A 24701-nucleotide genomic window follows, 5' to 3' on the forward strand; every position below is an offset into this window, starting at 1 on the left:
GAGAAACCATTAAAGAATTGAAGCTGACCCAGAACTGATTGTAGAAAAATCATTGTGATAACTGTATACAGAGAGGGGAAGAGTCACAGCTGATGAGATAATCTACTTGCTTTAAGTTATGAGATAATCTACTTGCTTTAAGTTCGGTGGAGAGCTTCCTGCAATGAATTCCGTGTTCCCTTTTTCTGTTGCCATGTTGTTAACCGTCACTGAACATCTTATTTAAAAGACAAAATATACTTTCATTTTACCGATTTCTATAAAATTTCTCACTTACTGGAATTTTGTGAACTACTGAAAAGTATTTATGGAGCAAAATACTTATTAATATTTCTTTGAAAAACGTTTGCTAAACTTCTTTTGAGTAATTTACTTATCCCAAATATGACGCAATATAATTTAGCAGTGGCTGGTGTGTGTGCCTACAAATGTATTTTTCTTTTACTCGTCAAAATCCTTTTGTAAAAAATCGGGCTATCGCATGGAAACATATTTTTCAAATGACTTAGAATCAGTGGTATGAAGTAATATGCTAGGTTCCATGACAAGATTGAACAGAGTATGCCATTTCCTTCTCATACTTGAGGGTACTTCCTTACGCTGAGGTGACCTGGGTGGAGTAGGGAGGGGGGTCTCAGGATGTCCTGCTGATGTTTTTGTATCTAAATGTTTGCTGTAATATTGGATTTCACATTCTTCACTCCACCCTACTGCCTGTAAGCTACTATATCAATTCAATGGCAGTTTAATGACTCTCCCTATTAAGAAATTTTCCTCATTCCCTGCTGACGCCCTTCTGTTACCACCTCAGAGTCATCATCCCCATTCACCAGTTGCTTGATACATGCAGTAAATGTCATGAACATGTTATCAATCCACTGGTGAGACATTTTCCCGCCTTCTCTCTGCCTTCAAACGTATAAGGACTGAGCAAAAACTAGCAACTGTCTAATGCCAGCTAAAGTCAACAGCTGTGTATAAGGCAAATTGTACAAAATCTGACAAATAGAAAATTCAGCTGAAGCCACAAATCAAATATGACCAGAGGGCCAAGCGGAAAATCAGCAGTGATCACTAAGTGAATGACTAAGGTTGTTCAAAGGATAATCATATATGAGTTTTCAACATTTGTCCATTTCACAGTTGTCTTTTTTTTGTTTTTTGTTTTTTTGTTTTTTGTTTTGCTGTTATTTTTTCTTTTAACAGATGACACACAATGTTATATCAAACAGATCCTCACACATCCACATTTGGAACTGAATCCTGAATTTAACCCGAAGATCAAAGATTATTACTCTGAAGTTCCATTTGACGTGGTAACAGTGACAATTGGAGCAGAGACTTCTAATTGTCAGTGCAAGGTGTACCTGCACGATCGGGCAGGAACAAGGTACGGCGGGATGTTGACCAGGGCTGAGTGGAGACATAATAATGGGAAGCAGATATTTGAAGCATCCTTTGAAGATTTAGAAAATCTGAAGCGTAAGATCAGTTGGAGAGATCACCAGGGTGTGAAATCCTTTACCTTTCAGGTGTCATGTGGTTAAAAAGAACACATCAGTGCTCTACTGATCTTTTAGCAATATTTGTACCTAATCTTTGTAACAATGTTGAGCAAGGGAGGATCTTGTTATGTGAAATATTAAAGAGACTCATCAAGGGTAGCTTCCTTCTACCCTAACCCAACTCCTCAAGATTTTGAATATTCAGGGATTGAATAAACATTTTCATGACAATTTATGAACATGCTAACACTAACTTTCCCAGTCTCATGGAATTTTTTTCTATTGACCCTTTTGAGAGTCACTGACTCTTTTGTTTACAATTTTGAACAGCAGGTAGAACTTTGTTACATGCCATGTCCAAGGCAAGGAAGATACTCATGTTCCCGTGCTGTAGGGAAAGAAATACACTTGGCATCCTGGGAGCTAAGAGAGTCCAGTAGCAAGAAAAGAGGATTCAAGTCAGACCATCCTGGGTTCCAGCCCGGACCCTACCATGGGACTTTGGGCATAGAGTTGTTTTGAGTATTAAATCAGAAAATGTATGACCCTGAGAAGTGGTTAATAAATATGAGTTTCCTTCTCTGTAGTTGACAGAGGACCTGAATTGCTCTACAAGATAACTGTTGGCATACCAAAGTACTATGAAACATAATGAAAACTTTTTCATATTTTAAGTTTCTTATGAAGTTGTATAGACCTTATCTACTTTTGTATGCAAACTAGGCATGTAATGAATATTGATATATAAATCCATTTGGGCTGAATAAATGTTACTCTCTCTCTCTCTCTCTGTCTCTCTCCAGCTTTGCCAACTACCCTCTGGGCTTGGGAATGAACAAAATCTCAATGTTTGTGGCAGATGAGTCTCCAGCACAGGGTGAGACCCTGATCACGTACAAGCTCACCATCTACAGAGAAGATCGTCCAAGTCTGCCCTTGTTTGAGGACTTCTCAGCATGCGGGTTTGTGCAGGTAAGTGAATTCTACATTTGCACTTGGGTTGAATTGGGAGTGATCTGTTAACCCAGGTGCAAAATGCCAAGTGAAAATTGTTAGGAAAAAATGTATGCTTTTCAAATCCAAACTGGTCTCATTTTAAAAGAGAAAGGGCCCCAGCCAGGTATTTAAGATACCTTGCTGCCAGTGGTTTTCTTTCTAGTGTGGTGGCTCCTCCCTACACGTACTGTGTTCAGTGGACTCGTTGTGGTTAATATTGAAAAAAAATGTCTGAGTGCTCACACTTAGTTATAAAATTGCTTTTACATTTCCATTTTAAATTGTGCTGTGTTTCTTGGATTTGTACCTGAACCTACTCTGAAATTTTAAACTAGATTCAGTGGAGTATATTTTAAAGAATTAGAGGAAAATTTGTGAAGCTATTTTATGGAAGGGATACCAGATGAATGAAATTAAGTTTGCTTGAGTATATATATTTTTCCTGCACGTCCTCCACCTTAATCATTCCTAAAGGCCGTAGTTTCTCTTGTGAGCAGCACATACCGTTATGTAGCCCTGTTGATGTTGGAAGGTGACTTCTATCCAGAGACTTTATCTATTTTGGTGGTTCTTTCCTCTGTTTCTTCATTTTGTTAGGATTCTAGGTATAACCTACCACATTTCCTCGCATCATATACCCTCACTGGAGATCCTTCCGGAGAAGTAGTAATTGATACTCTTATCAGATCTCCTAATTCACTTAGAAAGTATAATTGCAAATATGTCGTGTCTCAATGACTGACAGCCTGTTGGGTCCACTGAAGCACAGAGGATTAACAAAGGAGAGAAGTAGCTGACCTTGACTCAGTGAGTAGGATGAGTACCATGTTGCCTTAAATGTAGTGGCCAGATAAGTGTTCTCTCCCCCTCTACCCATTCTTTGTCAGAGTGTATTTTATGCTTCCGCTCATCTGGCCTGCCCACTCGTCCCCAAACATGCTTCCAAATCTAGATGGTGGTCACATATATAACCAGGTGGTACATAAATAAATAGAAAATCTAACTATGAACTTAAGATCGGTGCAATTTGTTGTATATAAAGTATATCTAAATGTATCTTGCTATACATAAATTACGTATGCTGAATGTAAGTTATACTTCTAAGAGTGAAGCATTAGTGGGGAAGTATGTATTATCTTCCAAGACATGCATCTCTTTTCAAATATTATATTCATCAAAAATAAGTTAATTACCATGCAGCTTCCTTAGACAATGGATTATATTAGGTATTTGTTACTATGATAGGAAGAAAAATATTAGAAAATTCTTGTGGGATGTATCCTACAGATGATTGCAGAAAAGTATTTTAGTCATTTATAAGAATCCTTTCCAGAAGGTTTTAATTTAAAGTTTATGTGTGGTCCCATAGCAGTACTATATTTTATAACATGGAAAAGTGTCTAATAAGCACTAGTGTTTTTTTAGCCTTCCTTTTACAAACTGTCAAACGACTAAAGAGATAATGAATGAATAATAAGGATTGATTTAGACATTTATTGAGGCATGTGTGGCCTCAGGAACTTGGAGAAGTCAATGGCAGAGGTAAGATTTTCTCACCCTAGGCTCCAGTGATAGTTCTAATCCAGAGACCTTTCCCTTATTTCTACTTTATGCTTAATCTCATTAGAGTCTTGAGCTTTCACTGCAAAATGACACCATAATGATGTTCAGAATACAAAAAGTAAGGGAAACGGTTTCTGAACTCCTATTAATTCTCAGCTATTCCAGAGTTTCCAAATTAATAAACACATATACATTATGAGACTCATGAACTTTTGTTATTCTAAATTGTTCTTTTTCTTTTTTATCAAGAACCATAGTGCCTTCTCTATATTCTCATGTTGAAGTCTAGAGTCCAAACTATTGCATATTAAATGGTAGACCATTGTGTTTGAATCCCTAAAGCTTACAGGTACCAAAAGAAAGGAAATGAGCTAAACTTCAATTATATTTTGTTGGTTAAGGGGAAAAATTACATTTCTTCTTTATATTTCAAATTAGATTTTGTCCTAATGGGTGCCATTATTAAATTTTAAACAAGCATAAGAGGTGATCTACCTTAAAATATCCAAAAAAGAGTATCCAGTTTGTGGTTAATCAAGCCTCCTAATTTCTCCTTCTAACACTCTCTCACCTTCTGGATATTGACTATTCATTTTAGCTTTTCACCAAAAGACTAACAGTGAGGAGAAGGCAAATAGAAGGCATACTAGTCAATTAAAAAATCAATCACTTTGACATTTTGGTGAATAATAAGATAATTTAATTAATTTGTTAATAGACATTTTAAATCATTTATATGATCAAATACTGTTAAATACCTGCTTGGCCATAATTAACTGCTTGAGTTTAGTGTCTATTTCTAATTATATTGCCAGTTGGAATTTGTATATGGTTGCCATAGAGGCAACTCATAGTTTAGTTATTACCAGTGAAGGAGAAAGGGCTAATTTACATAACTGATGGAAAACAACTAGATTTGGTCTGAAGTTTTTCAACCTTGCCAATATTGTGGCCAGGTAATGTTTCATTTTGGGGAGCTATCTTGAGCACGGTAGAATGTTTAGCAGCATCCCTGGCCTCTATCCATTACATTTCGGAAGCATACCCTCTCTAAGCTGTGACAACCAAAAATGTCTCCAGACATTGCCAAATGTCCCCTAGGGGACAAAATTGACCCCAGTTGAGAACCACTGATATATACCAATAACAGGCCTACTTTTCTACTTTCCACTTATAAATCTAGTAAATCTGTAGTGGATTTACTCCAAGTATGAATAGGTTAGAGGTAATCCTTCAACGTTGAATGTTGAAGACTCACTCTTATCTTTTTTCATCCTTGTATTTTTAATTATTTCTGTAGTCGGTAATACTGTGACAGCTCTTTATTCTTCTCATTAATTTGCCATCTTTCCTGCCTAATGTAATTATAATCAGAAATATGCATTCAATTACAGAAAACATGATTCTTAATGAAACATAAAAAAGTCATATAACATACCTAGACTGTTATTTCATTTTGATTTACCCATAAATAGCATAATGTTTTGCTGTTAGGAAGAAGGATTTAGAAAGTAATAAACTGTTATTATGGCTGGAATATGTCATGCTTTGGAATTAATAAAATATATTTATGTTCTAAGGAAATTAAAACACATATGGGGAAATATTTCTTTTAATATCTCTTTCCAAATCAAAAATTTTTGACATGGATAACAATACAGCATCCACAGAAATTGATTTGTATAAATGATCTATGGGCTCATACACATTTTGCCCCCAAAGTGTTGTGCCAGAATAGAGCCATAAATAAAATCTACAGAAAGGCCATAGAGCAGAAGTGTAGGAGACTACATTTCAAGGATCCATTTGTTAGAAACAGCTTTCATTTTAAAATAAATTACAATTAATAAAGGGAAAATACCAACGAAAGAAAAAATTTCAGCTTGAAAAGGATTTGTCCAGTATTTAGCTATAGATTTAAAACTGACATTTGCTGCCTTATTGAAAAAATTAATTAGTGATCTATATGCTGAACTATTAAATGATGTGTAAATGACTCCAGTTACAGCATTTGGAAATACTTTATAATTTTCCCATCTATATTTGCACTTATTCTCGACACAAAGGTTACAAAACAGCTCATGCAATAATTGTCTAATATTTTAGCAAATACCCATAATAAAAGAATAGAAGAGCATTTATCAGTGACTACTTAAAATGCCTTTGTTCATTTCCAAAGTTGTAATACCTATTAAATACTCATTTTAGTGATTTTTAGTTACCTTGCCTACCCCAGGACACCAGAAAAAAGTGGTTCAGTTTTCCAACAATAGAGCCTGTGTTGTAGTAAAAGACTCCCAACTAGCAACTGTTTAATAATGTTTCTGCTATGCTCTTTGTTCTTACAAATATGTCATGTACTGTAGGAGATACAATAGCAGCAGAGGTAGGGACAATGCAATATTTATAGAACTTTTATTATATGCCAGACACGATGCTAAGCACTTTACCTTTTTATGTTATTTAATGTTTTCCACAACCTTAAATGCAGGTGACAATTGCCCCAGCCTTTGACAGATGGAGAACATAAGACTTTAAAACATACAGGGTACATGGGTGGCTCAGTTGGTTAAGCATCTGACTTCGGCTCAAGTCATGATCTCATGGCTTGTGAGTTCAAGCCCCACGTAGGGCTCTGTGCTGAAAGCCTGAAGCCTGCTTCAGACTCTCTCTCTCTCTCTCTCTCTCTCTCTGCCCCTCCCCTACTCACGCTCTGTCTCTCAAAAATAAACATTAAAAAAAAGTTTAAACAAATAAATAAAACATATGTAATTAGTAGCAAAGGTGGTGTTTGAATACAGGTCTGACAGACTTCAAACTGATCCCCTTAATCATTACTCTGGAATGTAGAATCTGAAACTTTTATTATACTTATAATCTAATTAACCTCTTTAGGAAACTCATTCGGCCAGAATGTAACCTGTTAAAAATTTAGTTAGCTAAAATTTGTTTTCATGGTTATGTACAATGATAATTTTTATGATGTTCTAGAATCACTGCAAAATTCTGAGGTCTTCATAATCTCTATTTTGATGAGAAATGTTATGGAATCAGAATCTTCCCTTCCATAGAGTATCTATTGGAAACATTTTAGAGCTAACATCTAATATTTTACCAGACACCATATATATCCTAGTATCAGTATCAGTCTATCTTTATTGGTCCCAGTATTTAAATCAGGTCTAATATTTTACATATTGGAATTAGTCAGACTCCTATTATTTCTACTAATTGCTAAAATGCTTTCCAATTCATAGGCTTTTATATACATATATATATGTGTGTGTGTGTGTGTGTGTGTGTGTGTGTGTGTATGTATAATGCTTGATTACACATTAAAGCAGTTAACAGTTAATCATTTTTACTATTTGACACAACTCACTATTTTATTGTTTCTATTTAAAACATCCACAATACATTTTTGCAGCACTTAAAAAGCCCTTTGTCCACATAAACTTTATCCTAGTGAGAAGAATGTATTGTGGAGCTGACAATTTGACAATACTTCAATGATACATTCACCAGTGTGAAAGGACCTTACTTTCATACTCTTACTTACACAAACCTCACACAAACAGAGAAGATTCTATAAGTGATTTTTATTATCTACCTCACCCCACTCCTTCTAAGAGAAAAATTAAGTCTTAGGCTATTTTATATTTTTATATTCATTTATAAAGTTATGTATTTATTTATATTTATATTAATTAATTTATATATTTACATTTAATTTTAAGGGTTTTCTATTTTGGCGATATGTCTCAAAGGTATTAAGAACAGGCCCTTCAAGGGTCAGTTTCCACCTTCAGTGATTTGTCATGATAGCTCTCTGCCTTATTTAATGAGTGAAAATTAATAGGTTCCTGAATCCGTGAATAAATACTACATTTAGTACTCACACATGTAGAAGAAAATGTCTTCATTGTAAATGTCAGAGTTTTCTCTTGTGCTATGAACAGGATGAAAGTCCATTTTGTCCATCAAAATTATTTTATAGAGCAAATTTTGCATCTTAGCAAATTATGTCAGGCCATTTTCCTAACCTAGTGGTTAAAAGCCATAGGGGCACCTGGCTGGCTCAGTCAGTAGAGCATGTGACTCTTGATCTCAGGGTCATGAGTTCAAGCCCTGTGCTGAGCATGGAGCCTACTTTAAAAAAATCATAAGTTAAAAGCCATGGACCCCAAGGCTTATGACCATAATTGCTATCAGGGAAGCCTGGGTTTCAGTCCCACCTCTGCTTCTAACTAGCCTAATTTGCTGTATCTCCTAATGCAAAGCATATAAGCTCTCTAAACCTCAGTGTCCTTATTTTTAAGAATAAAACTAGCAATGGAACCTATCTTATAGAATAGTTCAAAGTATTCAACTAGATGACAAATGCAAAGTTTTACCACAAGCCTCGTACATGATTAAGTACTCAGTCAGCATTGAATTAGCATCTTCATCATGATCGTGTCTAGCATCATCATCATCATGAAAACTCTTTTTGTTCAGAAGCACCTCTAGGACTTACCTGCAGTTATATAGAGAAGGAGAAGAAGAAGAAAGAGAATAGCGAAAGAAGTAGAAGCCAATAATAGCAAGGATGCTGGAATTTGAAAGGAATCAGGACAGGAAGAACTGTTTGGGAAGTAGAAAGGAGAATGAGTTACCTGGGCCGATCCACACAGTTTCATTCCAGACGTTCATGAGTCCTAGGCACCTTTGCCTTCATGGACCCCTTCTTTCATGAAAAAAATACTTAAAATTATATTTTTCAACTGTGTTGGTATACTCACATGAATACATACATGCACACTTTGAAGAGTTGTTTTTTCTTCTAATTAGACAGGATATTAAAATATTTTCTTGGGCTCCTAAAATTAGTACTATGTGCTGTAGGCATGGTTCCCATTATGCATAAGAGAGAAGTTGGCCCCACTTTCCTTCTTCACTCTAAAAGATGTATAGCAGAGGCATCCATAGCCTTATCAATGACCCGGGCTGTAGGCATTCTTTCAAGTTAAATGCTCTTGACTTAAACTTAGCCCTTTGCAGGTGTTTTAGGTTCTGTGCAGGGACTAAGAACACCTTTACCAGGATTCTTCAAGAGCCTATGTAGCAGCAAGGGGAGCGAAATGTTATTTCTATGAGCCGTTCGCACACACCCAGACATTTTTACTGCAGTAGCCCCCTCAGTGGCCAGTAAGCATTCACATACATCCTAGGCTTGGGAGTTTTTATTTAGCATTCAGCTTTTTAAAAAAGCAAGTGAAGATGGAGAGGGCTGTGTTCTTTAGTTCATGATCTGTTTGAGTGCTTATATAAATTATCTTTCTGAGTTGGTGAAAAAGAGCTATGTTAAACACTCACCTCATGAGTTAATATAACTTATGGTCAGATAAATTACCACTTAAATAAAAACTTTTGCTCAGCACATCTGTTCTCCATGTTTCATTCTCCAAGTCACATCTGCTTCCTTTGCAAGAAGAAACAAACTTCTACTATCATTAGTGCAGCCGCACCAATACAGTGTGGAAGAGAATGAGTTCTTCTTGGCTTCAGCATCCAGAAGTTTCTCTGAGTACAATCTTCTGTATATGTACACTCATTTTTGTTTGAAGTTAACGAATTAGTCTTCTGATTTCAAAACTTCACAGGGAAACAGAAAAGAACGCTGGCAGGTCTTTAAATAAAATATTCTGTTAGAGTAACCAGATTTCAAATGTGACATTTGAAACTTTGAAGGAAGCTGTGGCTAAAAGCGAAGCAGATAAATGGGGTTTCTTTTTTGATAACTCCGAATCCTAATACCCACTTCTTTGTGGGCTTTCATTGCTCCAAAGGGCCCCTTGAGCTTTTATCTGTTTCTCCATTTCTTCCCCATTTCTGAAGTCCAAACTAACTCTAGCAAAGGTACACAGCAAGATAGTGAGGATGGTGGCAAGAGAGGGGAGAGAGCTTGGGTCCTGGATTAGGCATTTAATAGGCTCTTCTGTCCCTACCAAACCAAGCCTGGAATATGACTTACATTAAAAAAAAAAAAATTGGCCCCATCAAACAACAGAGTTTGGCTACGTATAAGACAACTTAAGGGCACCAGGGTGGCTCAGTCGGCTAAGCGTCTGACTCTTGATTTCGGCTCGGGTCATGATCTCAGGGTCGTCGTGGGATGGGGCCCATGTTGGGCTCCACTCTGGGCATGGATCCTGCTTGAGATTCTCTTTCTCCCTCTTCTTCTCTCAGAAAGTGGTTATAAGTTGTAGGTAATGGTGGTCCTGGAAACATGGGGAAAACTAATAATATGTCACTTGGACTCTTTATACTGTCCTAATTAGTCAAAGCCATTGATGTGCTTTCTCTCATCAAGCTATAACAAATTGTTTTTTGTTCAAAGAAAGGTTGGCCCAAAGGCTTAATTAGGTAATGCAAACAAAATTTCTACATGCGTCTGACCAACTGTAACATTTCCTTCAGTAGGTATGTGTTGTAGGAACAAGAATGAGGGATGGGGTATTCCTTGCAGACAGTTTCACCGATTGCAGAACTACAAGTTAGTTTGACATATGTTCCCTGAAGGCAGAATTAGGACACTCTACAGCCTGACATATTTAACTTCTTTGGAAAATGATGCTAATTTGTCTTTTTTTTTTCCTTTTTCATCCACATCCTTTTTTTAGGCAGGACTAATGAGTTTAAAACATTGAACATGACCTCATTCTTCAAAGCAGACCAGGTCTCTCCACCCCAGTGGCCCCCCATCTCTTTAGGATCTCATTCTTCAGCAATGTGGGGCAGACTTTCACTGACATTCCTGGGTTTTTACCTCGTCCAACCACCCCCTCCCCTGACCCAAATGCTTGAGAATGATTTTTCCAGACCTCATAGGTTATTTTAAAGTTAAATTACTGATAAAGTTAAAGGACCCAGATTTCAAAGGTTTAAGAAACACCAAGGAAGGGAAAATTTTTCTTTGAAGTGGAGTAACTTCTCTTAAATACTTTGATCAAAATATTATTTGTGCTGTCTGAATTTGATTCACAGCTCACCACTTACGTGTTGGAGAACTTGGACCAGTTTCTCATCTGTCAGGTAGGGATATAATACTACTGATCCCATAGAGTGGTTTTAAGGAAAAACTGAGTTAATATAATTAGAATTTGGAATAATGCTGGTGCTACAGACAGAGCTCAATATACAAGTTTGCCAAACACAAATAGACAAATAAAATGTCCTCAGGTTGGTATAAGAGGAAAGTTTAAAATAGGCTTTTTAAAAAACTGAGGTCTAATAAACTGAATTGGAGATTTTTAAATTCCTTATATTTAAGTTTAGATTTAATAAGATATAAAAACATGAAGGGCTTTGCAGAGCAACCACCTGTGCTAAATTATACAATAAATTTTATGATAAATATAATAAAATGAAACTTCCAGAATTCAATGTAAAATTTGTCCTGAACGTGTTTTAAAATTGATAGTTGCACAACTAATTTTGTATGCCATCATATTGGCAGTCTCATAGACCGAGAACTAGAGAGTTACTTCACAAAAAGAGGAGAAGTATTTCTTTGCCAAATGCTGGGACATCCTTCACAGATATTATCTGGTGGATTACTTTAAAGGTGAGAAGATCAGTGTTCCTGCGCCATTTTTATGATGAGCAGCCAAGGACAAAGATGTAGGATACCTAAATGTCATCAGACGGAAGGTATAACTCTGATGTGATTTAATTTTTTAGTGTGTATAATTTTTTTTAAAAAGCACTGTCACTTTTGAAAGCCATCACTTCCAATGACAATAAACGTATTCACACCTGATAATAATCTAAATGAGAAAATATGTCCCATCATGTAAATTCACATCATAATTTCAACCCAAACTGCGAAACTCTCCCTGACTTGTTTAAAATCAGAGTTTGCTCCAAATGCTAATACATCTTCACAGATGAGAGATTTGTCACTTTTGAGATTATTTAAAATGCGTAGTATCTAACATTTTTTTAGGCCTCACTGTGTGCCAGGTCCTATTCTAATTGCTTTACATTCGTTAGCTCTGTTCTCAGCACAATGTAAAACACTGACAAGACAGATACTTTGATAATGCCCGATGATTTCACAGATGGAGAGATGCCCACAGGCACAATTACAAGTAGCAGAGCCCGTTTTGGAACCCAGGCAGCCTGGTCCCAGAGCTTTGCAACCTACGAGCAATGGGTTTTGCTACTCATAAGCTCTGCTGTTAGCCTCTATATTCCAGTCCAAAACTAGATTGCTGAAATAAGTATATGGTTTCCAAAAGACTTTGGCCTCAAAAGTTAATTTGTAGGTTATTGTTTAGAACTGGTCATTTTTTTTTCTTTAGAAGCAAATTTACAAGTGAGGCTAGGTTACAGGGGACCTCCAAAAATTCTCTTAATGTATGATATTTAATACAGCGAGAAGGGACCTGAAGACAGGGACAATTATGCTGGATTTTGTGTGGATGAAGGGCTCCATGGCCCAGGCCATTAATGGGGAAGATTCTAGTAGAGGAGAATATGAGTAGCTGGTCTGTCTCTAGCGGAAGGATGGACCAATAGCTCTGTGGGCAGCAGGTATATTCATTTTAAGGTTATTCGTGAATCTTGCATTTCAACGTTGCGCTAAACTTCAGAGTTGGGGAGATCTTAAATATCCAACCCCTCATCCTGCATAAGAATAAACTTCAGGGGCGCCTGGGTGGCTTGGTTGGTTAAGCGTCCGACTTCAGCTCAGGTCACGATCTCGCGGTCGGTGGGTTCGAGCCCCGCGTCGGGCTCTGTGCTGACAGCTCAGAGCCTAGAGCCTGTTTCAGATTCTGTGTCTCCCTCTCTCTGTGACCCTCCCCCGTTCATGCTCTGTCTCTCTCTGTCTCAAAAATAAATAAACGTTAAAAAAAATTTTTTTAATTAAAAAAAAAAAGAATAAACTTCAATAACTTGCCAACATCCATCCTTAATAATTTACCAAGTTTCATTGCCAGTGAGTGGCAGAGTAAGGATGAAAACCTATGGGCTGGTTATCAAACCTTCTGGCAGTTAGTCGTTGTACCTCATGTAAAAGAATTATTGGAATCCAGACCTAGACATGTTTCCCGAGTTGTTGAGCCAGCTCCATATCCTTAAGTCTCCAATGCAAAATTTCTCTTCCTACATGTATTAAATGAACTATCAATTGCAAATTTGCTGACCACTCTGCTTGACTAAAGAGATCTCTATTTCTTCTTCAGCATATGTAGTCAGTTATTCCATACCCCTATTTGTTAAGTCTTAGTAGCATCCTCTTCATGTAACAAAATATAAAAACTGTAAGTAAAAAAGTTTTTATTAAAAAAGACATTATATTTAGAGGTAGTTATAAATTGTCATTTAAAAAACAATCCTTTTTGAGTGATGTCTCCAAAGATGGGACTTACTTTGGTAATCTGCAGATCTTCAATAGCCAATCAACATATACATTTGTCTACGTCAGTGCTGGCACTGAATGAAAAAAATGATTCATGCAAAGCCCCCAAAATAGCATGCACTGCCTAGGACTCTCTGGCATCCTCTTTCCCATGCTAAGTCCATCTGTGATCACGCTAACCCCTCGGCCTGGCCCACAGCCCTCCTTGCCAACTGGCCACATGCTGCTGATGAACAGCCTCTCACCCCTTTCATAACCAGAGCACAAATATTAGATGAATTTCCTTTGAACCTGGCTTCCTCTTGGCTCTTAATATAGTCTGGCTCTTTACAAGAAACACTCTGGGTTCTGGGAGCCACAGATTCCCTTACTAATCACTATTTTTTTTCTGGATAAGCAAATACCAAAAGAATTCTTACACATCTCCAAGGTATTTGATACATGTATCATGATTGGAAACGGTGTCCCATTTCTTAAACATTTAATTAGAATCTGTCACTGCAATATGTGCAATATTAGCTATCTAGCCCTTAGAAGGAGTACTAAGGTTTCTCTGTATAACAATAATAATATTGATAATAATAAACCACAGTCATTTTTATTCGATGCTTTTTCTGAGAATCTATTTCCTCAGTCACCTTCATGTGTAACTGACCAGACAATAGCCAATCCATATTTAACTCAACTTAATGAAATAATATGCATTCCATGTTAAGAGGAAGCGTCTGAAAGATTATATTCTTTTTAACACCATTATCCAGTAAGAACACTTTTAACCATAATAATAATAATTTCCAGCTGTCCCAAATCCTAAAAGTAAAGCACCAACCCCCCAAATATATTTTGTTATTGAGACATGTGTAAACAATTATGAATATCTAAACCATACTGGCTCTGATTTTCAGACTCTCCAAAACTGTAGGGGGGAAAAATGCTTCTAATAAGTATGTTGATAGACATATCCTACTTCAAAAGTTGCTTTTGCAGATGCACAGAATAAAGATTTCACTTTTTATTGGGTATAATAACAAATGCTATAAAGTTTAAATTTCACATTAAAAATAGAGGAAAAGACATTGCTGCAATTCATCTTTCTAATTTGTAAAAGATTCTTCAAAACTGCCCCAAAGATCCAAGAGTAGAGAGTGATGATCTCTTTTCAGCGAGATCCCGCTTCTTGAGAGATCAGAGAGGCCTCTGACTTGATCAAAAGTTTGTGTGTGTTTTTCACTTTTTGTTTTGTTGTATTTTGCTTTTTCAAAAACAAAGTACATGGATTCATTATGCCAAGGAAACATCTGAAGTAACATCCATGTTTAAATCTTAAAATGTTTAAGCTTAAATATATTTTTACATAAAACTACTTCTTATTTTTATTTTTTACCAGAAGAAGCACTCACAGCATCATTCAAATCCTTTATTTATTTATTTATTTATTTATTTATTTATTTATTTTCATTTGAGAGGGTGCGAAGGGAAAGAGAGAGAGAGAGAGAGAGAGAGAGAGAGAGTGAGTGAATCTTAAGCAGGCTCCATGCTCAACCCCACGATCCTGGGAGGCAAAATCAAGAGTCTGGCGTTCAACCAACTGAGCCACCCAAGCACCCCAAATCCTATTTTAAATAGAGTGGATTCCTCTATCCATTGGCACAGTATTGTTCAAAATAGTGAAATCATTGTGGATATATTTATTATGACACTATAGTTGTCCTAGGGCTTACTCTCTGTCTCTCTGCTACCTCTTTGCCTCTCTCTCTCTCTCTCTCTCTCTCTCTCTCTCACACACACACACACACACACACACACGCACACACACACACACACACGCACGCACACACAGTTTCTCCAGGCCAAAACGTAGATCTTTGATCACTTCTCTTAGCACAATGCCTAGAAGATTCTTAATTAATATTTACAAAATTAAGTGACACTTCCAAGCTAGATACAAAATTAAATATATGTTCTATTTTTAAAGCTATTATGCTCTAGATCATATGAATAAGACTCTTTCAAAAATGTTAAAAAGCCTCGTTACATTGGCAGCATCATTGTATAATGATGGCATCATTCCTGTCCTGAAGTTTACCAAATAATTCAGTATCTAAATTCTTCATGTTTTAGTAGAAAGAAAGCCTCCTTGTTAGCCTCAGACTTTCACAAACTCAGCAGCAAGAGAGGTATGAGGGCACTGAGAGAGAAGAGCTGACCTTTGGAGCTTGTATTCCTTGTGAGGAAAGGCTACCTCCTTCCCTCTGCTCCCAAGGGGTGAAGGAAGAGGAGTCCCCAGTTTCTCTCTCTGAGATAATCACCTGTGACATTTGGACATGACTTTAAGAAGGAGAGAAAGATGCTTGATTACCTGTTTGGATGTCTGCTTAGTTTGCAGGGCTTGTAGAATGGCCTTCTACTACCAGAGAGGGAGAGAATCTCTCTGAGATACTGCCATTGGTGAAGGCCAGAGCCTCTAGAATCCAAACAATAAAATGTCGAAGAAACTAGGTTCAGAAGGCCTAGTAGGGACCCAGCATGGGGCAAAAAATGTTCCTGAGACTATAAGTATGTCAGGATACACTGGAAAAGGTAGCTGAGACCCTCGAGTCTCCAGACAGCTCCTTCATCATCAGGGCTTATTTGAGGAGACCCCCATCTACATCAAAGGTAAACAATGAGCTAGATCAACAGTGATGACCACTGAAAAGGAGATCTCTTTTCCCCTCTCCTTCGTCCTATCACAAATCAAGAGGCGTGAGTTTAGGGAGACTGTGAGAGAGTAGGGCCCACCCACTACCTCCAACTTTCCAATATTAGGTTTCTATTGCTGTATGATGAATTAGCACAGATTTAGCAGCTTAAAACAATACCCATTAGCTAGTTCACAGTTTGGTAATTCAGAATGCCAGGGAGAGTATGACTTGGTTCTCTGCACAGGGGCTCAAAGATGAAATCAAGGGATTGGTCAGGCTGAATTTCTATCTGGGGGCTCTGGGGAAGCATAGGTTTCCAAGCTCATTCAGACTGTCACAGAATGCAGTTCCTTGTGGCTGTAGGACTGATGTTTCCATTTCCTTGCTAAGGGTCAGCCAAGGGCTGCTCTCTGCCCCCAGAGGCTGCACACATTCCTTGCCATGTGGTTCCTTCTGTCTCCTGAGCCAGCAATGGAAGAATCTCCCACACCTTGAATCACTCTCAGGTTTTGTCTCTCTGTCTTTCCTAGACCTGCATTTAATTTCCCTAATTTAAGGTCAACTGATTTTGGACATTAATGACATCTGCAAAATCCCTCCATAGTAACACCTAGAGTAGTGTTTGTTTAACGTTTTTTAAAAACATTTTTAATGTTTATTTTTGAGAGAGAGACAGAGCGTGAGTGGAGGAGGGGCAGAGAGAGAGGAGACACAGAATCTGAAGCAGCTCCAGGCTCTAAGCTGTCAGCACAGAGCCCGACTCTGGGCTTGAACTCACGAACCATGAGATCATGACCTGAGCCAAAGTGGGATACTTAACCGACTGAGCCACCCGGGTGCCCCTAGAGTAGTGTTTGAATAAGTAGAGGAAATGTATATACGCCAGAGGATGGGAATTGTAAGAGCAATCTTAGAAATAAATCTATCACTCTCTCTACACGTCATAAACTGTAGAGGCTACAAATCACTTTCCTGAGGAAAGCTGTGGATCCAATATGAAATTAAAATTTTAGTGAATAAACCCAAGTCTTTATAATGAAAATGAGACTTTTTATAACTGGCAATAACTAAAGTGTAATGATATAGGGCTTTAATATCATTAAGGGAGTCAGGCCCATTAAGAAAAAGGGTAGTTCAGTCAATGGAGTGTGAGAGTAGTAGTTAATGCAAAAAATAAAATTACTACTTATTTGTAACTTCCAAGTTGAGGCTCTTCACTCAGAGCTATTATGCGTGATTGGAATAAGCTCGTGCCGTAGAGTGGTCTATCATAATAAATGCCCATATGCCACATACTGTTCTTGGCACATCTTATCACTTAATGTACATGATAACCATAAATAATAGACACTATCATCACAGCAAACAGGGGAGGACCTGGGACTTAAATTCATGTCTATCTGGTTTTAAAGCTCATGGTTTTAATTCTTATGCAATAAGCCACTCTTAAACTACTAAGTTACTTTTACCCCAGATGACAAATGAGGAAACCTGCTTAACCATAAAGTAAAATGCCTGTTATCAGAGCTTTGGGTATCTTTCATAATCAAATCATGTTCTGCCCCCCAATAAATTCCAGTAAGCCTAATATGCAGAGTATGATTAGGATTCCAAGTGTCTGTTAGTTCTTTTTCCAAGATTAGCAGTTTCACTGCATTTTGTTTACATTCCTTTGTTTGCTTTTTACTTAAATGAAATAATTTCAGAGACCTGGGACAGACCTCACTGACCACTTATTTGGGTTGCAAACACAAATCCTTCCAGAGGTGGGTAAAATATCTGATAGAATTAGGCCAAAAGTGAGGCAATAGGAAGTGGCATGGACTGTGGCAAATGGAAGACATATGCCTTGTTAAAAGTGAGGAGTAGCCGTGCAGCTCAAGATGATTGTTGCCTTTTTGGAATTCTGGCTTAGTAGCGTCAGATCTTCTGAGTCTTCAAAAGCCATCAAATGTATGGATTTTAATGGGATACCTCCCAAATTTTATACACTGGTAATAATTTTTAAAAAGGAACCAACCTTCTGTCAGCCAAACAAATAAATAAAATTTTTGTGATCAGATTCAACTCACAGTCCATTAGTTTGTGTGTATTGTGATGTCACCCAATTCAGTCATATTATAAACGATAAACTTAATTGGTGAGGGAGGTCGGAAGGATGAAAGCTGAGAAGAAAGGTTAAATGGTTAGAACAATTTATATTACTTGTGTTAAAAACCCAACTTGATGTGGATTTTAAAATAAAGGGGATTTGCTAGCTGGTGTAACTGAAAACTTGAGATTTTTTTTTGGCTTTAGTTGGAGTTTGATTTAGTACTTAAATGATGCCCTTTGTTTCCTCTCCATCTCACTGCTGTGCATTCTAGTTGTTGCTTTTCTCTCAGACTCCACCTGGGAGCCTTTGGGCAGTGTGGGTCCTCTTCCATGTCTGCACTTGGCTGTGGCCATACTAGACTTTATATCCTCAGATCACATTCCTAGGAGTTCTTGAAAAATCTGCACAAATCTCATCTCTGATCAGATTTTCTGCCCTATTATTTACTTTTTATTGAATTAAGCCAGTCTATCTCTACAGCTGGTAAGAGGTCAATCTTCCAAAGCTCATAGCTAGCTATGGACAAGAATCAATCACCAAAAGAAATTAGGAATAGTCTTTCCAGAGAAGATGGATGCTAGGAAGCAAAGAACAGATTCCAAATAAGGTTCATCTTCTTCTGTGAATACTTCTTCCAGGTCCTAGGACTTTAAATCTAAGATGGCTACGAAATGCCTACCTCCAGTCTGAATCCTCATCATGGATTCCATCCACTTCTCTAGTTATATATGAACCACTTTTACTTAGATAATTCTCTGTCACATTCAACATATTTAATGTCAAATTCATTATTTCTTCCCCCCTCGCAACTTCCTACAATCTTCCATCCATTAGTCAAGGATCTTGAGTGCAAGAAATTGAAATCAACTCTGGCTAACCTAAGCAGGAAATGGACTTACTCAAAACATATCTGGTAACTTACAGAATTGAGCTATTGAGGGAAGACTAAAGAACCAGAAAATAGGAATCAAAGGAAGTTGAAGAAGCCACAGACAATATCACACCATGAGAAACATCTGGTCTGGATGCCACTCCTGGCCCCATTCCTCCTGCTGCCTCTGGACACACTCTCTGTTCCAGACACTCCCTCTTCCAGAAGCTACAGGCTGCTGCTTCTGCCACTGCTTCCTTCCAATAAATGAATTCAAAACTGTCCCTTCTTATTTATATCATTTGCTCCAAAATCAAAGTCTTGGGGTGGGATACGCAGTTGGACAATTTAGGTCATATGTCCATGTTCAGTTTGTCAAATAGATGGAACAGGAGTATCTGCTTTTCATTGTAGAAGATTCCCGATAATCAAGAAAACATTGAGTAATAAGTGGTGAAAAAAATGACAAATGTCTCCAATTCTTGTATTTTATTGAACCTCACAATAGGAAGACAGCTACCAATTCAATATAAGTGTGTTCTACCTATAACTCTCCAAAGACAAAATTAAAATGGCCCCCTCCAAAGGCAATACATTTCCCTTTAAAGTGTCCAAAGCATAGACCCATTGACCACTTGGTGGCAAAATTAAAGAAAGAACTCAGGCACCACAAGCTTGGGTGGACCAAATGACTTTTTAAAACCTTACTAGTCTATACATTTTAAATAAATGAAAAATTACAAGGATATCCCAGTCTGTGTTACTGCTAAATGCTGTGCTCTTACTTTCACTGTTGGTGTCTTTACAAATACCGAAGAGCAAAAGTTCAGGACATTACAAGTCTGATCTGAAGGGCATAAAACCCTGTGATCCCTCCCTCTTCCACATGACATATGGCCTGCCCTACTTCTGGCTACACGGTCCAGGGTTTAAAGGAGCTGTGAGACAAAGCAGATCTGCAGGATTAGACCCACAGCTTGCCATCCAACTCCTGTCCAGTCTATTACACCTCTTTAGGTCACTTTGACCTAGATCTGAGTTTCTTTATGTGTCACTGATTGCTTGTGCACATTGTAGGGGCTTTTGATACCCTCTCCCATTTTTCCAGGGCTCACTGCCCTTGCTACCCTCAGCCACCTTCACTTCACTTTCACTCCTCCCCTGTCACTACTTTTCTTTACACTAGTGATTCTCAAACTTGAATGTATGTTGAAATGTCCTGGAAGCCTTGTGAAAGCACAGGTTGCTGGCTCCAGCCCCTTGCTGACTCAGGAGGACCTGAGGTGGGCCGGGAATTTGCATGTCTAACCAGTTTCCTGGTGATGCGAATCCCCCGCTTCTGGTCCGCACTTTGAGAACCATCACTTGTTACCATCCCTGAGTTTATGCCTTTTCTTTCTCAGTAGTATCTGCTTTGAGGATTATGTAGCCCAGGTGCACACTTTCCAACACAGTTCTGTAGTCCATGTATTTGCATGATAGGAAAGCTTGTTTCTTTACTTTTCAAAAAACTCTATTGCTGTGTGAGAAAAAAACAGATTTCTAGGTAATGTCACCAGGGAGATAATTTCCCAGGAAACAAAATAAATCCTTTCTATGGTGCTTCCCATAGCGTGATTTTCTTTCTTCTTTCCTTCCTCCCTTCCTTCCTTCCTTCCTTCCTTCCTTCCTTCTTTCTTTCTTCTGATTTTCAATCCTATATTGATCATTCTGTATTCTCTATGGCACAAATGTGTTTTTATTCCTTTTCTTAATACTTACTAACCTTTCCTGTAAGTGATTCTGAACAACAAAGATGCATTTCTGTATTTTTTCTTGAATTATCCAGTATTGTGAAAGGCATTCATGTTTTGTGCATGTAACATATTATATCAGACTGAATATTTCAATAATTATTTTAGGGGTGCCTGGGTGGATCAGTCGGTAAGGGTCCAACTTTGGCTCAGATCATGATCTCACAGTTCCTGAGTTCAAGCTCCATGTTGGGCTCTGTGTTGACAGCTCAGAGCCTGGAACCTACTTCAGATCGCCTCCCTGCCTCTCTGCCCCTTGACTGCTCACTCTCTGTCTCTCTCTCTGTCAAAAATAAACAAACATTAAAAATATTATTATTTTGATAATATCAGTTATTATGTATTTTAGTTTTATTTGCCCATGTTAAACATAATTCAGACCTGTGAAAACAAAATGGAACAAAACAAAACAAAAAAGAAAACTTCTCCAAATACCAGATAAAAGACATATCATAAAGAGTAGTATATTTTGGATAAGACTTTATTTGAGGATCCAGTGTTGTTTCTTATTTTGTTCTGTTGATTTTGTCTGTTTTGGTAAAATCGATTTCTAAAAGCAAAATGTTAAAATTTTAAAAATTTGAAACTTCTAAATTGTTCAGTAATGAAAATACAGGCTGTGCTCCTTAATGGACCAGATTTCATGTGTGATGACCCATTACTGTGTGAATATATTCCAATAATTTTATCCTGTTCCTCCTACTCCTCAGTCGTGAAAGAGTGATGATATGTTTAGCAATCATTTGACCAATCTGTACGTCATTAAAAAGTCCTTTTCTTAGAAATTCATTCCCCGACACTCTTAATTTCCTTCTCTTTTCTTCTGTCCCCAATCTCGAGAGCCTTCACCACGGAGTTTATAATACATCCACTGCCTCCGTCTGTCCTCTGTATGATTAACCGCCACTGAGTCTAAGGTTTCTAAATTGTTTTTTCTTTCTGTTTCTCCTTTTATAGTATGTGGTTTGGGAGGAAATAAAATTTTTACAATTCAGAAAAAGTCTTAAAATATTTTAAGATTGGGATTTATAAAGCCCAACATTTCTTTTGATTCTGGCTTTCACTAAAATCATTTGTATTTCATTTGTTTGTTAAACGTCTACATGGTCTCTTCAGAATCAAACCAAACTATGATTTCATGTACTTGTGGCTTTTATAAACTCCACGCTATACAGAGTCATCCAAGGTTTTAGAAACACCCTAATGTATGTAGCTATTTTCACAAATCAACATCCTTCTTATTAAATCAGTTGAGTGTATCTGACTTTGTCACTTTAGAATGCTCATTGAGTAAACACAGTTTACCTACTACCCTTACCAATAGGTCCTCCTTGAGTGAGTGATATTTTTTTAAACCATTAATGCATTCCACCAGAAGACCACATTTTTCAAAATGCTTTTCTTTTTATTAAATAAAATAAAATAAATTTTTTTTTATTAAAAAGATTTTTTAATGTTTATTTATTTTAAAGAAAGAGAGAGAGAGAGAGAGAGACAGAGTGTGAGCTGGGGAGGAGCAGAGAGTGGAAGACACAAAATCTGAAGCAGGCTCCACGCTCTGAGCTGTCAGCACAGAGCCCAACATGGGGCTCTTGAACTCATGAACCGCGAGATCATGACCTGAGCTGAAGTTGGTCGCCCAATCAACTGAGCCACCCAGGCGCCCCTCAAAGTGTTATTCAGCTACACACAGGGATTAGGTGTGGCATCAGAAGATCTGGATTTTTGTGCAGTGACATTGAGATGCCACAGTTTAACTTCTCAGGAAATTCCTATGATCCATAAAATGGAGATAATAATATCTGTCCCAACCTATTTCACTGGGTTGTTATTAAGAGTAAAATGACAATGGATATAAAAGGTTATTGAAATTAGAAGGTGTTATAGAAATGAAAGATACTGTATTATATTCATATATTAGGCATATTGATTGATTTTTATTTTTTTAAATTAATTTATTTATTTTGAGAGAGAGCGCGAGCAGTAGAGGAGCAGAGAGGTGGGGGAGGCAGAGAATCCCAAGCAGGCTCTGCATTGTCAGTGCAGAGCCCGAAGCAGGGCTCCATCTCACAAGCCATGAGATCATGACCTGACCCAAAATCAAGAGCTAAATACTTAACCAACTGAGCCACCCAGGAGCCCCTATATATTAGGCATATTGATTGATTTTTAATGATTCCATTCATTCTTTGAGGGAGTTTCAGTTAAACATTATATTCTAATATCATACTCTATCAGAGGAAACACTGTTTTCATTGATAACGAACTGAAATAGGAAACCAAATTGGACCAGCCTGTAATTGTAAAACAACTCATGGTGGTGCTCCCTCTGCCCATTCCAAGGAGATGTGTATCTTTGAATTTTAAGAGTGAAAAATTATTTTGGTTCCTTTTATCTGTAGACTAATTCCATGTTTCTGCTTCCTTGTAAAGTTAAGAATCATGTACTAAAAATATATATATACAATAGGCTATGATATTGCCCTAAATGCTACAGGAAATAAATGTAGAAAAAATTTCTTTAATGTAAAAATTCCTAAGTGTTAACAGATCGTGAAAATCAACAACAACTGTTGTGCCGCAGTCCATGATCTGCAAGGAGAGGGCAGATAATTCCACCGAGATGAAAAGAGTGCGTCTGCTGTTTGAGGTGTGGCCACATTTGACTTTCATGTCCTTTGGGGACACGACACATTTTGTGGGAGACTAAAGTTAACGCAGCTGCCTTTGCTAATCAGTCAATATGACCCAGCCTCTCAGGGAGGAAGGCCCAGGCAGCTACACTCGGAGACCCACCAATCTTGCTGTGATTAACAGCAAATATGCTGGTAAAGTCACCCTCTAAGTCTGTCTAGCCCATCAGGCCTAGAAATGTAATTTAGATGATTATCTCAGTGCCCATTAAACCTTGTGACCTATTGCATTTCGTTTGAAGTCGGCCTGCTTACACTTGCTAATAGGAAAAAAAGAAGGATTAACTCAGAGGTCATGAAATCAGAGCACAGCCAGGATGATGATGGCAAAAGAGCATAAGAAACTTTGCTCTGTCCCCATAGGAAAGAGGAAGAACCTTAAGAGTAAAGGGCTGTCAACGGAATGCATTTCTCTATGGAGAAAGGAGTTCTCTGGAATGCAACCAAGAGTGAATCCTTCACCCTCCACTAGTTTCAGCCTGTTTATTTAATATAGGCATCATATTCTAGCAAGGTGAGACATCAGATTCAAGATCATGGGATTGTTGAAAAGAATCACGGCCTAGAGTCTAAATGGGAAACTTAATGCAGATAACAGATGCGTTATCTGCATCCTATAGCTATTTGAGGCAGAGTCTTAACATATCTGGGATCTAATACAGAAGTTAAACAACTTGGGGTGGGTTTTAAGGCATGAAAGAACCTACTGGAACCTACTAGTTTTAGTTTATCTCAAGAGGCTACTGCTTTTAAAGTTGCAAGGGCTGAGTTCAGTTCCTGAGATCCTTGCTCGATTCAGCTTCCCTGTGTGTGCAGAGTACATCATTACTGGCATACTTTTTAGACACCATAATAGCATAAGTATTTATTGCTGGTCAGAGTTTTAATGTGTGGAGAGAGTTGCTCGAATAAAAGCTACTTATCAGCTGACCCCTTTACCAGATGGATATTTAAACTTTCACTTTATGAAAATCTGAAGTGAATTTTTAAAATTTATAGTTCTTAAAATATTAGTGAGAAGACTGTTTCAAACGTAGTCTTCCCCATCCAAACGATCAAAATTCTGGATTCTCTTATCACATTTAATACATGATT

The 24701-nt window shown here is 37.5% G+C and overlaps 1 protein-coding gene across 4 annotated transcripts in view; it reads left to right on the forward strand.

Annotated features, from left to right (window-relative positions):
- Nucleotides 1-24701, forward strand: part of CPED1 (cadherin like and PC-esterase domain containing 1) — a 268756-nt gene that overhangs the window by 139355 nt on the left and 104700 nt on the right. For all 4 annotated transcript variants that reach the window (XM_015540679.2, XM_007089175.3, XM_042970757.1 and 1 more), the window contains 2 exons: nucleotides 1207-1390; nucleotides 2309-2477. In XM_015540679.2, the coding sequence (XP_015396165.2) occupies nucleotides 1207-1390; nucleotides 2309-2477 (353 nt within the window). The remainder of the gene's footprint in view (nucleotides 1-1206; nucleotides 1391-2308; nucleotides 2478-24701) is intronic.

Source organism: Panthera tigris, chromosome A2, assembly GCF_018350195.1.
Source record: "Panthera tigris isolate Pti1 chromosome A2, P.tigris_Pti1_mat1.1, whole genome shotgun sequence".
NCBI classification, from domain to species: Eukaryota; Metazoa; Chordata; class Mammalia; order Carnivora; family Felidae; genus Panthera; species Panthera tigris.